This window comes from Loxodonta africana, chromosome 5, assembly GCF_030014295.1.
Source record: "Loxodonta africana isolate mLoxAfr1 chromosome 5, mLoxAfr1.hap2, whole genome shotgun sequence".
In the NCBI taxonomy this organism is placed as follows: domain Eukaryota; kingdom Metazoa; phylum Chordata; class Mammalia; order Proboscidea; family Elephantidae; genus Loxodonta; species Loxodonta africana.
This window is the reverse complement of record NC_087346.1, coordinates 43,844,909-43,857,527: the sequence shown is the minus strand read 5'-3', so window position 1 is coordinate 43,857,527 and position 12,619 is coordinate 43,844,909. Positions and strand designations below refer to the sequence as shown.

Below are 12,619 nucleotides of genomic sequence, written 5' to 3'. Positions count from 1 at the left end.
TGAAGAAAGGTCCAAAGGCAAGAAGAGTTTCCACTCAGTTCAAAAAAAAGGAACAAATCATTTGCTTCAACTCAAAGTTAGGATGCTAATATATTAAGGTAAGCTCAAAGCAAAAACAAATAAAAACAAACTTCAAGAACAGAAAATTTCTCTTCTTTAAAGTTATATACTGAAGCTTACATTTTAAATACTTTCCAAAGTATAGATTTAAACAAATAACAATAACTCAGTATGTACTTTTACCAGAATTTTAAAAGGTATACATCCATTTATTCTCAGAAATGTCGACGGAAATTGACTGTCATAGAAATTTTTTATTTTGTAATTTTCTAAGTCAGGGTGTGTTTTACTTTTTGGCAGTTCAACTCTGTCCTATAGGGTCGCTATGAGTCAGAATTAACTCGACAGCAATAGGATTTTTTTTGTTTTTAAACTTCCTAGCATAATTTTCTAATTTATACCTTACAAATACTTTAACAAAATAAAATAACCACTGGCTAACATCCCAGTAGCAATGAGCATGCCCAGCAACCAGATCTTGGTTTCTAAATATGACTCTCCAATAAAAGGAACTAGGGCTCCTTGGGGAAACAGTTAATTCTAAGACTAGGGCAGAGAATATAAAATGAGTCTGGAGCATCTTATAGTGCCAGAAAGTAACTAAGTGCTCGAAAAACAAAATGTTGGAGTTACAAACCAAAAAAACCCAAACCCATCGCCACCATTGAGTCGATTCCGACTCATAGCGACCCTATGGGACAGAGTAGAACTGCCCCATAGGGTTTCCAAGGAGCACCTGGTGGATTCAAACTGCCACCTTTTTGGTTAGCAGCCGTAGCTCTTAACCACTACGCCACCAGGGTTTCCAGTATAACAGGAAATAAGAGTCAACCTGAAAGCACTCCCAAAGCTGGACCATTTTGAGCTACAAACTAAATAATGAAGTACTGGATTATAACTGAAAGTATAAAATAAATATACATGAGTCTATACTGATATAAATAAATGAATAAATAAATAAACAAGGGATAAGAGACTCATCATCCTTACAAAAGAATTCAAAACAACGTATGTAGATACACTCCTGCCCAAGAGGCGAAGCTTACCCTGTCCTCCTCCCCACCTTAAGTGTGAACTGGACTTAGTAACTCGCTTCCAAATGCCAGAATATGGAAGGGAAAAATAGTAACTTTACAGTAGAGAAAACTGACAAACAGTACCCATAACCAAATGATCAAGGTTACTACCATGAGTGATGAATTAGGTTGACAGCACATACCTCCTGATAAGCATGCTGTAATGAGAAGGCACTTCACCTCTGTAGTAATCTTCCCCAAAATCAATAACCTTAGTCTAATCATGAGAAAAACATCAGGGTAACTAGCAACTACAAAATACCTGACAAGTACTCTTTGAGAGTATCAAGGTCAAAATACAGCAGAAAGACTGAGAAACTGTCTCAATTGGAGGAGACTAAAGGAGAGAAAACAACTAAAGGGAATGCTATCCTGGAATGGATCCCTGAACAGAAAAAGGATATCGGTGGAAAAACTAGTAAAATCCAGAGTACAGTTAATAATAAAAACAAAAAAAAAGGAACCAATATTTATATCTCAGTTTTGATAAATACATAATCGTAATGGAAGATGTTAACGTTGAAGTAAACTGGATGAGCGGTATGTTGCAACTATCTGTACTATCTTTGCAACTTTATTAAATCTAAAATTATGCCAAAATTTAAAAACAGACTAAACCAGTTACCATCAAATTGCTTCTGACTCATGGTGCCCCACGTGTTTCAGAGTAGAACTGCACATAGAGTTAGTTGTCAGTGGCTGTGACCTTTTGGAAGTAGATCACCAAGCCTTTCTTCCAAGACACCTTTGGGTGGATCTGAACTACCAACCTGTTGATTAGCAGCCAAGCACTCAACCACTTGCCCCATCCAGTTTATAAAAACAAAAATACAAGTACTGGCTCCAGTCCAATAATTACAACGGCCCCCACCCCACCAAAATTTCATTTCTTCCTGGCCTTCTTTGTTGTTTTCCTTAGCACTTGTCACTAGAAGCTCGCTCCTTGAAGGAAGGAGATTTTGTTGTTGCCTAGTATTGTTTCTTTCGGTTCTAGTATACTCCACAGCACCTAGAAAGTACCTGAAGATAGGAGGCACTCAACTTCAAATAAACTACAGGGACAAACAGCAGTATCAGCGGTTGCCAGGGGTTGGGGGTAGAGGGAGAGGCTGACTCTAAAGAGGGAGCACAAGGGAATTTTTTTGGAGTGATGGAATGGTTCTATACTTTGATAGTGATAGCGCTGACACAAATCTACACTTTTGTCAAAACTACTGCTTACAAAAAAAAGTGAACTATCCTGTAGGTAAATTTAAAAATTAAGAAGTATGGAGCTGGGGTGAGAAAAACTACAAACAGGTTAGGAAAATGCATATTAATGTATAAATGGAAACTCTTGTTCCAAAGAGCAATCATCAAGCTGTGATTGTTCTGTACTTCTGCTTTAAATCAAAAAGATGAAGAGAAGAAAAATATAATCCTTTAGCACACTACCTCAATTGTTACATTTGGGACCTATCTCTGTGATGCAAATTAATAATTTCAGCTCTAAGAATCCAAGAAGTTGCATAAGCCGGGAAGGTTTATTATTAAATCAAGGAAGTACAGGAATCTTTCAAGCCTCAAGTTGCAATAGTGGAGGATTCTATGGGGAAAATATTAAACGACGCAGGAAGCATCAAAAGAAGATGGAAGGAATACACAGAGTCATTATACCACAAAGAATTAGCTGATGTTCAACCATTTCAAGAGGTGGCATATGAACAGGAACCGATGGTACTGAAGGAAGAAGTCCAAGCTGCTCTGAAGGCTTTGGCGAAAAACAAGGCTCCAGGAATTGATGGAATATCAACTGAGATGTTTCAACAAACAGATGCAGCGCTGGAGGTGCTCACTTATATATGCCAAGAAATACAGAAGATAGCTTCCTAGCCAACTGACTGGAAGAGATCCATTTTTATGCCTACTCAAAGAAAGGTGATCCAACCAAATATGGAAATTATAGAACAATATCATATGCAAGCAAAATTTTCCTGAAGATCATTCAAAAATGGCTGCAGCAGTATATCAACAGGGAACTGCCAGAAATTCAGGCCGGTTTCAGAAGAGGATGTGGAACCAGAGATATCATTGCTGATGTCAGATGGATCCTGGCTGAAAGCAGAGAATACCAGAAGGATATTTTCCTGTGTTTTATTGACTACGCAAAGGCATTTGACTGTGTGGATAATAACAAACCATGGATAACACTGGGAAGAATGGGAATTCCAGAACACTTAATTGTGCTCATGAGGAACCTTTACATAGATCAAGAGGCAGTTGTTCGGACAGAACAAGGGGATACTGATAGGTTTAAAGTCAGGAAAGGTGTGCATCAGGGTTGTATTCTTTCACCATACCTATTTAATCGGTATAATGCTGAGCAAATAATCCGAGAAGCTGGACTAAAGAAGAACGGGGCATCAGGATTGGAGGAAGACTCATTAACGACATGCGTTATGCAGGTGACACAACCTTGCTTGCTGAAAGTGAAGAGGACTTGAACCACTTACGAATGAAGATCAAAGACCACGGTCTTCAGGATGGATTACATCTCAACATAAAGAAAACAAAAATCCTTTCAACTGGACCAATGAGCAACAACATGATAAACGGAGAAAAGATTGAAGTTGTCAAGGATTTCATTTTACTTGGATCCACAAACAACAGCCATGGAAGCAGCAGTCAAGAAATCAAAATACACATTGCATTGGGTAAATCTGCTGCAAAGGACCTCTTCAAAGTGTTGAAGAGCAAAGGTGTCACCTTGGAGACTAAGGTGCACCTGACCCAAGCCATGGTATTTTCAACCGCATCATATGCATGTGAAAGCTGGACAATGAATAAGGAAGGCCGAAGAAGAACTGACGCCTTTGAATTGTGGTGCTGGTGAAGAATACTGAATATACCATGGACTGCCAAAAGAACGAACAAATCTGTCTTAGAAGAAGTACAGCCAGAATGCTCCTTAGAGGCAAGGATGGCGAGACTGCGTCTTACATACTTTGGACATGTTGTTAGAAGGGCTGAGTCCCTGGAGAAGGACATCATGCTTGGCAGAGTACGGGGTCAGCGGAAAAGAGGAAGACCCTCAACAAGGTGGATTGACACAGTGGCTGCAACAATGAGCTCAAGCATAACAACGACTAAAAGGATGGCTCAGGACCGGGCAGTGTTTCGTTCTGTTGTGCACAGGGTCGCTAAGAGTCGGAACCAACTCGACAGTACCTAACAACAACATAAGTAATCTACATAGACTAGATGGTCTATATTTGTAATTAGAATAAATAATAACTGTAGGACACAGACTCGGTGTTAGATTTCCCTAAGGCTCCAATGTTCCTGTTAACTGCGGATTGTTGTTGTTAGGTGCCATCCAGATGGTTCCATCTCACAGCGACCCTATGCATAACAGAATGCAACACTGCCCGGTCCTGTGCCATCCTCACAGTCGTTGCTATGTTTGAGCCCATTGTTGCAGCCACTGTGTCAATCCATTAACTTGGATAATCCAATTAACTGTGGAGAAGCCCCTCAGAATTTACAAAACTTCAAAATGAGTGTTACTCAAGCCCAAGGAAAAAATCGGACTAGACTAAATCGGGATAGCAGGAAATTAAGGATTTATAGGAAGATTACCTAGATGTCGTTCTCTTTGAGTCAGAAATTAAATATATTTAAACACTAAGACAAGGCCAGTATACATGCTTAAACTGTTTTTAATTGCCAATTTAATTTTTAATTAAATTACATTTTAATTCGCTAATTTCATTAATTAGTGAATGCTCTACAACTACTGACTGGGATAACTATACCTACCACAAGCCATTTGTATCATAAAATATTTATAAATAAAAATGTAGTAATAAAGAATAAAAACTACTGAAAAAATAAAATATGGCCTTAGACCTCAAATAATGGTTAACACTTTGATGAGCAATATAATTTGCACAGGAAGGATGAGTGCAGAGGCCAAGGGCCTGACTTCTAGTTACTGACCTTGATAGGGCAACTCAATTTCTTTGAAGCTTAATTTTCTGATTCTTTAATTAAGCAATATTCATTTACAAAGCATTTAGTGTATAAAAGGCAATGTGCTAGATGATGGGACACGAAAGAGCTAAACAGTGATTCACGTGCATGAGGAACCACACGCGGACTGAGGAACTAGCTGAGAAGCTGGGGCGAGTACTGCCACTGCTGCTGCTACCTCTTCATCGTCATCCTCATCCTCTCATAGTGTAAACATAAGGAGTCCTCTCACCATGTTTACACAGCTAGTCATTTATCTATGCACAAACAAAGGATATGAGAACTCCATTAAAGCTCGTCTAGGGTCAGTTTTAATTACATTTCATTTAAAGATTCTTCAAAGGTTGGTTTAAAGATATGCACTATCTACCCTTGCCCTCTCTATAGAGTCGCTATGAGTTAGAATCAAGTTGACCGCAATGAGTATTTTTTTTTTTTTTACCCTGATCCTCTATAAAATAAAAGGGATCATATGTACCACACATACGAGCCACAGTATATAAAACAGACAATGGTTGCCACTTTTCAAAGAACTGAACACACAGAAGAGTCAGCCCTTTCTCAGAGCCAGAGTAAACCAGTGATACATCTTATGTAAAACTTCATTACCTGAAGCTCTAGCTCTTTAAAGTTGAAAACAAGTTGCTGTTGCTGATTTTAACCAAGTCCTGCATATGGTTAAAAAAATAAAATAGGTCCCATCTCTCCCCAAGCAGCCACTTCTACTTCTTATAACGTATTTTAGGTCTAGTGGTTATCTTCATTTCTCTAAATAATATATTCATATTACTATTTGTTTTTTTGTTAGCTTCAGAAATTACCTAGTATATTAGTTCCCTAGGGCCACCATGGAATCCTTCACTATTGCAACTCGAGGCTTGAATTTTTTCTTCAGTTCTTTCAGCTTGAGAAACGCTGAGCGTGTTCTTCCCTTTTGGTTTTCCATCTCCAGCTCTTTCCACATGTCATTATAATACTTTGTCTTCTTGAGAGGCCCTTTGAAATCTTCAGTTCAGTTCTTTTACTTCATCAATTCTTCCTTTTGCTTTAGCTGCTCGACGCTCAAGAGCAAGTTTCAGAGTCTTCTCTGACATCCACCTTGTTCTTTTCTTCCTTTCCTGTCTTTTCAGTGACCTCTTCCTTTCTTCATAGATGATGTCCTTGCTGTCACTCCACAACTCATCTGGTCTGCAGTCACTAGTGTTCAATGCGTCAAATCTATTCTTCAGATGGTCTCTAAATTCAGGTGGGATATACTCAAGTTCTCATTTTGGCTCTCGTGGACTTGCTCTGATTTTCTTCAGTTTCAGCTTGAACTTGCATAGGAGCAATTGATGGTCTGTTCCACAGTTGGTCCCTGGCCTTGTTCTGACTGATGATATTGAGCTTTTCCATCATCTCTTTCCACAGATGTAGTCAATTTGATTTCTGTGTGTTCCATCTGGTATAGTCACCATTTATGTTGATGAAAGAAGGTATTTGCAATGAAGTAGTCGTTGGTCTTGCAAAATTCTATCATTCGATCTCTGGCATTGTTTCTATCACCAAGGCCATATTTTCCAACTATTGATCCTTCCTTGTTTCCAACTTTCACGTTCCAATCACCGGTAATTATCAATGCATCTTGATTGCATGTTCGATCAATTTCAGACTGCAGCAGCTGATAAGAGTCTTCCATTTCTTCATCTTTGGCCCTACTGGTTGGTGCGTAAATTTGAATAATAGTCGTATTAACTGGTCTTCCTTGTAGGCGTATGGATATTATCCTATCACTGACAGCGTTGTACTTCAGCATAGATCTTGAAACGTTCTTTTTGACGATGAATGCAACACCATTCCTCCTCGAGTTGTCGTTCCCGGCATAGTAGACTATATGATTGTTCGATTCAGAATGGCCAATACCAGTCCATTTCAGCTCACTAATGCCTAGGATATAGATGTTTATGCATTCCATTTCATTTTTGACGATTTCCAATTTTCCTAGATTCACACTTCATACATTCCAGGTTCCAATTATTAACGGGTGTTTGCAGCTGTTTCTTCTCATTTTGAGTCATGCCACATCAGCAAATGAAGGTCCCAAAAGCTTTACTCCATCCACATCATTAAGGTCTACTTTGAGGAGGCAGGTCTTCCCCAGTCATCTTTTGAGCGCCTTCCAAACTGGGGGGCTCATCTTTCAGCATTATATCAGACAATGTTCCGCTGCTATTCATAAGGTTTTCACTGGCTAATGCTTTTCAGAAGTAGACTGTCGGGTCCTTCTTCCTAGTCCGTCTTAGTCTGGAAGCTCAGCTGAAACCTGTCCTCCATGGGTGACCCTGCTGGTACCTGAATACCAGTGGCATACCTTCCAGCATCACAGCAACAACAAGCCCCCACAGCACGACAAAGCATCAAAAGAAGATGGAAGGAATACATAGAGAGTCATTATACCAAAAAGAATCAGTCGATATTCAACCATTTCAAGAGGTGGCATATGATCAGGACCCAATGGTACTGAAGGAAGAAGCCCAAGCTGCTCTGAAGGCATTGACAAAAAACAAAGCTCCAGGAATTGATGGAATATCAATTGAGATGTTTCAACAAACAGATGCAGCGCTGGAGGTACTCATTCATCTTTGCCAAGAAATATGGAAGACAGCTTCCTGGCCAACTGACTGGAAGAGAGCCATATTTATGCCTAGTCCAAAGAAAGGTGATCCAACCAAATGTGGAAATTACAGAACAATGTCATTAATATCACACGCAAGCAAAATTCTGCTGAAGACCATTCAAAAACTGCTGCAGCAGTATGTCGACAGGGAACTGCCAGAAATTCAGGCTGGTTTCAGAAGAGGACATGGAACCAGGGATATCATTGCTGATGTCAGATGGATCCTGGCTGAAAGCAGAGAATACCAGAAGGATGTCTTCCTGTGTTTTATTGACTATGCAAAGGCATTCGACTGTGTGGATCAGAACAAACTATGGATGACACTGAGAAGAATGGGAATTCCAGAACACTTAATTGTGCTCATGAGGAACCTTTACATAGATCAAAAGGCAGTTGTTCGGTCAGAACAAGGGGATACTCATTGGTTTAAAGTCAGGAAAGGTGTGTGTCAGGGTTGTATTCTTTCACCATACCTATTTAATCGGTATGCTAAGCAAATAATACGAGAAGCTGGACTAAAGAAGAACGGGGCATCAGGATTGGAGGAAGACTCATTAACAACATGCGTTATGCAGGTGACACAACCTTGCTTGCTGAAAGTGAAGAGGACTTGAACCACTTACGAATGAAGATCAAAGACCACAGCCTTCAGTATGGATTACACCTCAACATAAAGAAAACAAAAATCCTCTCAACTGGACCAATGAGCAACAGCATGATAAATGGAGAAAAGACTGAAGTTGTGAAGGATTTCATTTTACTTGGATCCACAATAAAAACCCATGGAAGCAGCAGTCAAGAAATCAAAAGACGCACTGTGTTGGGCAAATTGCTGCTTAGGACCTCTTCAAAGTGTTGAAGAGCAAAGACGTCACCCTGAAGACTAAGGTGCGCCTGACCCAAGCTATCGTATTTTCAATCACATCATATGCATGTGAAAGCTGGACAATGGATAAGAAGACCAAAGAAGAGTTGATGCCTTTGAATTGTGGTGTTGGCGGAGAATATTGAATAATATACCATGGACTGCAAAAAGAACAAACAAATCTGTCTTGGAAGAAGTGTGGCCAGAATGCTCCTTAGAGGCAAGGATGGTGGGACTGCGTCTTACATATTTTGGACATGTTGTCAGGAGGGATCAGTCCCTGGAGAAGGACATCATGCTTGGCAGAGCACAGGGTCAGCGGAAAAGAGGAAGACCCTCAACGAGGTGGACTGACACAGTGGCTGCGACAATGAGCTCAAGCACAACGATTGCAAGGATGGCGCAGGACCGGGCAGTGTTTTGTTTGGTTGTGCATAGGGCCGCTATGAGTCGGAACCGACTCGACGGCACCTAACAGGGCCACCATAACAAATGACCACAAACTGGGTGACGTAAAACTGCAGAAAATTGTTCTCCCACAGTTCTGGAAGTAAAAATTCAAAATCAAGATGTCGGCGGACTCTAGGGAAGAACCTGTTCCATGCCCTTCTCTTAGCTTCCAGTACTGCTGTCAAGGTGTGGTTAGTAGATGCCTCACTCCAATCCCTGCCTCTATCAGATGGCATTCTCCCTGTACTTGTGTCTCTTCGACTATTCTTAAAAGAGCATCAATCATATTGAATTAGGGCCCACCATAATGACTTCTTAACCTGATTGTATCTGTAAAGAGCCTATTTCCAAATAAGGTCACCAGGGGTTAGGAGTTAACATATCTTTTTGGACAGCATAATTCAATCCATAATACTTATTGAATCCAGTTCTGAAGGTAAGGATTCAGTTCATTTGACCTCAAACTTTCCCCCTTAAATCCTCTATTGGTTAATTTTAACACTTTACACTTTTATGCCTTATTCCATCAAACATAAATAGCACTTCTTGATTTCCTACTAACTGGTTTTTTACCTGTTCCTCATTGTTCTCTCTCCCAGTTCTTGTTTTCTGCACTTTTGTTTTTTCACTTCAAGTCTATAATCATATTGGATTTTTTATGCTTTTCCTCTATTAGTCTATTTCCAAAACTTTTCTAAGAAAAACTTGGAATGCTTGTTAAAATACAGATGACTGGACCCTCAGCCCATACCTAGTGAATCAGAATCTCAAGGAGGGACGCCCAGAAATCTGTATTTTTTCAGCCAAGTACCCCCAAGTAATTCTTACACTCAGGCAAGTTTGAGAAGCATGTCTATGTGTTCACTCTTGGCCAAATAAGATGTTACCATTAAATTTCCTTTCTTGTTCATCTTTTTCTTTGTGCTTCTTTCTTGCAACGTTGGTCATAACCATGTCTATAAATTCTACTAGTGCCTCACAGATACCATCAAAACCACAGAATCCTCTCTTTGCTCAAAAAGCTTATTCTGGTACCCTCTATCCTCTTGCTGCAATCTGGACTGGATGCTCCCTTGGCACCCCAAGTCTCTGCTTCTTCAAGCTCCAATTTAGATGTTTTCTGGGTCCCACGCATTGACCTTTTTTTGGTTTATTTACCTATTTTGCAGTATTTTATCCCTAACGTGCTCTGTAAGAAAGGCGGCATGTGAAATAAACTTCTAAATCCTTGAACGTCTGGAATACCTTTAATCAGTCCTCATCTTAGGTCACTGATTAGTTGAGTAAAGAATTCTAGGAGGAAAATTCTTTTCTCTCAGAATTTTTAAGTCATTATTCCATACTCTGAGCACTCAGTGCTGCTCATGAGAAGTCCGATATCAATTTGATTCTCATTGCTTTGAAGGTGACCTGTTTTCCCCTTTTAGGACTTTTAGGGGCTTCACTATACATTCAGTTTTCTGAGATTTCACAGTGATGTGTCGAGGAGTCAGAACACTTGGGTCTTTTAATTCTTAGAAAGTCTCTTCTATTATTCCTTTGATAATTTCCCCTCCATTTCATCTGTTCTTTCCTTATGGAACTCATATTAGTTGGACTTCCTAGATTGAGCCTTCATGTGTCTTCTTTCTACCTCTTTTCTCTGCCCCTTTGACATTTTATTCTACTTTCTGGTAGAGTTCTTTGACTTATCTTCTGATCATTCTATTGAGTTCTATGTTAACAACCATATTTTAATTTCCAAGAACTCTTGTTCTTTGTCTTTCATAGCCCCTTCTACCTTTTTTATGGATGCAATAGCTTTTAAAAATGAAAAGACTCATTTGACTTTTTAAATTCACATTCTCTTCTTTTTTTCCTACTTTCTAAGTGTTCCTTAGATCCATTCATTTAATAAATATTTCCTGAACACACACAATATATCAGCCAGTGTTATGGGTTTTGGGGGTATAAATTCCCTGCTCTTACGGAACTTATACTCTAGCTGTGGGAGGAGAGAATTGATGCAACAAACGAAAGTGTATACACATCAGGGATGATAAGCTCTACAAAGGAAAAGAAACCAGGAAACGAGAATAGTGAATAATAGGAGAAGGTAATATTTTATACTGAATAGTCACGGAAGGTGTGATAAGTAACACTTTAGCACGGACCTGAATGAAGGAAAGAGTGAGGTAGGTATCTAAGGAGGAGCATTACAAACAAAGCAAGCACAGAGGTGCTGAAGCAAGAAATGCACAGCATGCTTGAAAAACTAAGGAGGCCAGAATGGCTGAAGAAGTGAGCAAAGGGAAGAGTGGCAGGAGATACATTCAGAGCAGTAGCATAGCATTGTTTCACATAGGACCCTGTAGACTAAGGCAAATGTTCTGAGTGAAACAGAAAGCCACCGGAGTTTTGAGCAGAATCTGTTTATAACCTGACGTGTATTTTAAAAGGATCAATCTGAGTGCTGTATAGAAAGCAGACGATAAGGGGGCAAGGATAGAAGCAGGAAGATCAATTAGGTAGTTAATGAAATTGATCAGGTATAACATGGTGGTGATATGGAGTAAAGTGGCAGAAGTGAAAATAGAGAGGCATAACTATATTCTGGATACATTTCGAAGACAGAATTGATGAAATCTGCTGATAAACTAGATGTCAACTGAGAGCAAAGGAAACTACAAAATTACTCCTAGGTTATTGGTTCTAGGTGTAAAGACAAAGAAACAAGCTAGAGTGGAGGTGCTGTTTAACACATGAAGCCCTGATGATGCAATGGTTAAGATCTCGGCTACTAACCAAGAGGTTGGCAGTTCAAATCCACCAGTCCCTCCTCGGAAACCCTATGGGGTGGGTCCACTATGTCCCATACACTCATTATGAGTTGGAATTGAATTAGTGACAACAGGTTTGGTTTGGTTATTGGTTTAACACATGTTAACCTTGAAACACTTCTTGGACGCTGAAGTGGAGATAGAGAGTAGACAGCTGGACATGTAAACATTAAGTTCAAGGAGAGACTGGAGCTAGAGTTAAAAACACAGGAGTCGTAAAACAAAAACCAAACCCACTGCCGTGGAGTCAATTCCGACTCACAGTAACCCTACAGGACAGAATAGAACTGCTCCATAGGGTTTCCCAAGCTGTAATCTTTATGGAAGACTGTCACATCTTTCTCATGTGGAGCAGCTGGTGGGTTCAAACCACCAACCTTTCAGTTAGAAGCTGAGCACATATAAGCACTGCGCCACCAGGCCTCCTCATGGGAGTCATAGGTGGCATCTAAAACTATGGGAATAGATGTGATCACCTGGAGCAAGGGTCAGCAAATGATGGCCCATGGACTAAATCCAGACCACTGCCTGATTTTTGTTTTTGTAAATAGTTTTGTCGGAACTCAGTCATACCCATACATTTACATATTGTCTATGGCTGGTTTTGTACTGCACTGGCCGAGTAGTCGCATCAGAGTTTACATGGCCCACAAAGCCTAAAATACTCACCATCTGACCCTTT

The 12,619-nt window shown here is 39.9% G+C and overlaps 1 protein-coding gene across 5 annotated transcripts in view; it reads right to left on the bottom strand.

Annotated features, from left to right (window-relative positions):
* The window catches only part of PPA2 (inorganic pyrophosphatase 2), a 141,510-nt gene that overhangs the window by 122,655 nt on the left and 6,236 nt on the right, over positions 1-12,619 (bottom strand). Inside the window, exon 1 of one of the 5 annotated variants that reach the window (XM_064285486.1) lies at positions 1,280-12,372. The exons of the other annotated variants lie outside the window; for them this stretch is intronic. Coding sequence (XP_064141556.1) covers positions 1,280-1,361 — 82 coding nt within the window. The 5' untranslated portion in view covers positions 1,362-12,372. Of the gene's footprint in view, positions 1-1,279; positions 12,373-12,619 lie in introns of those variants that run through there. 5 annotated transcript variants of the gene reach the window in all.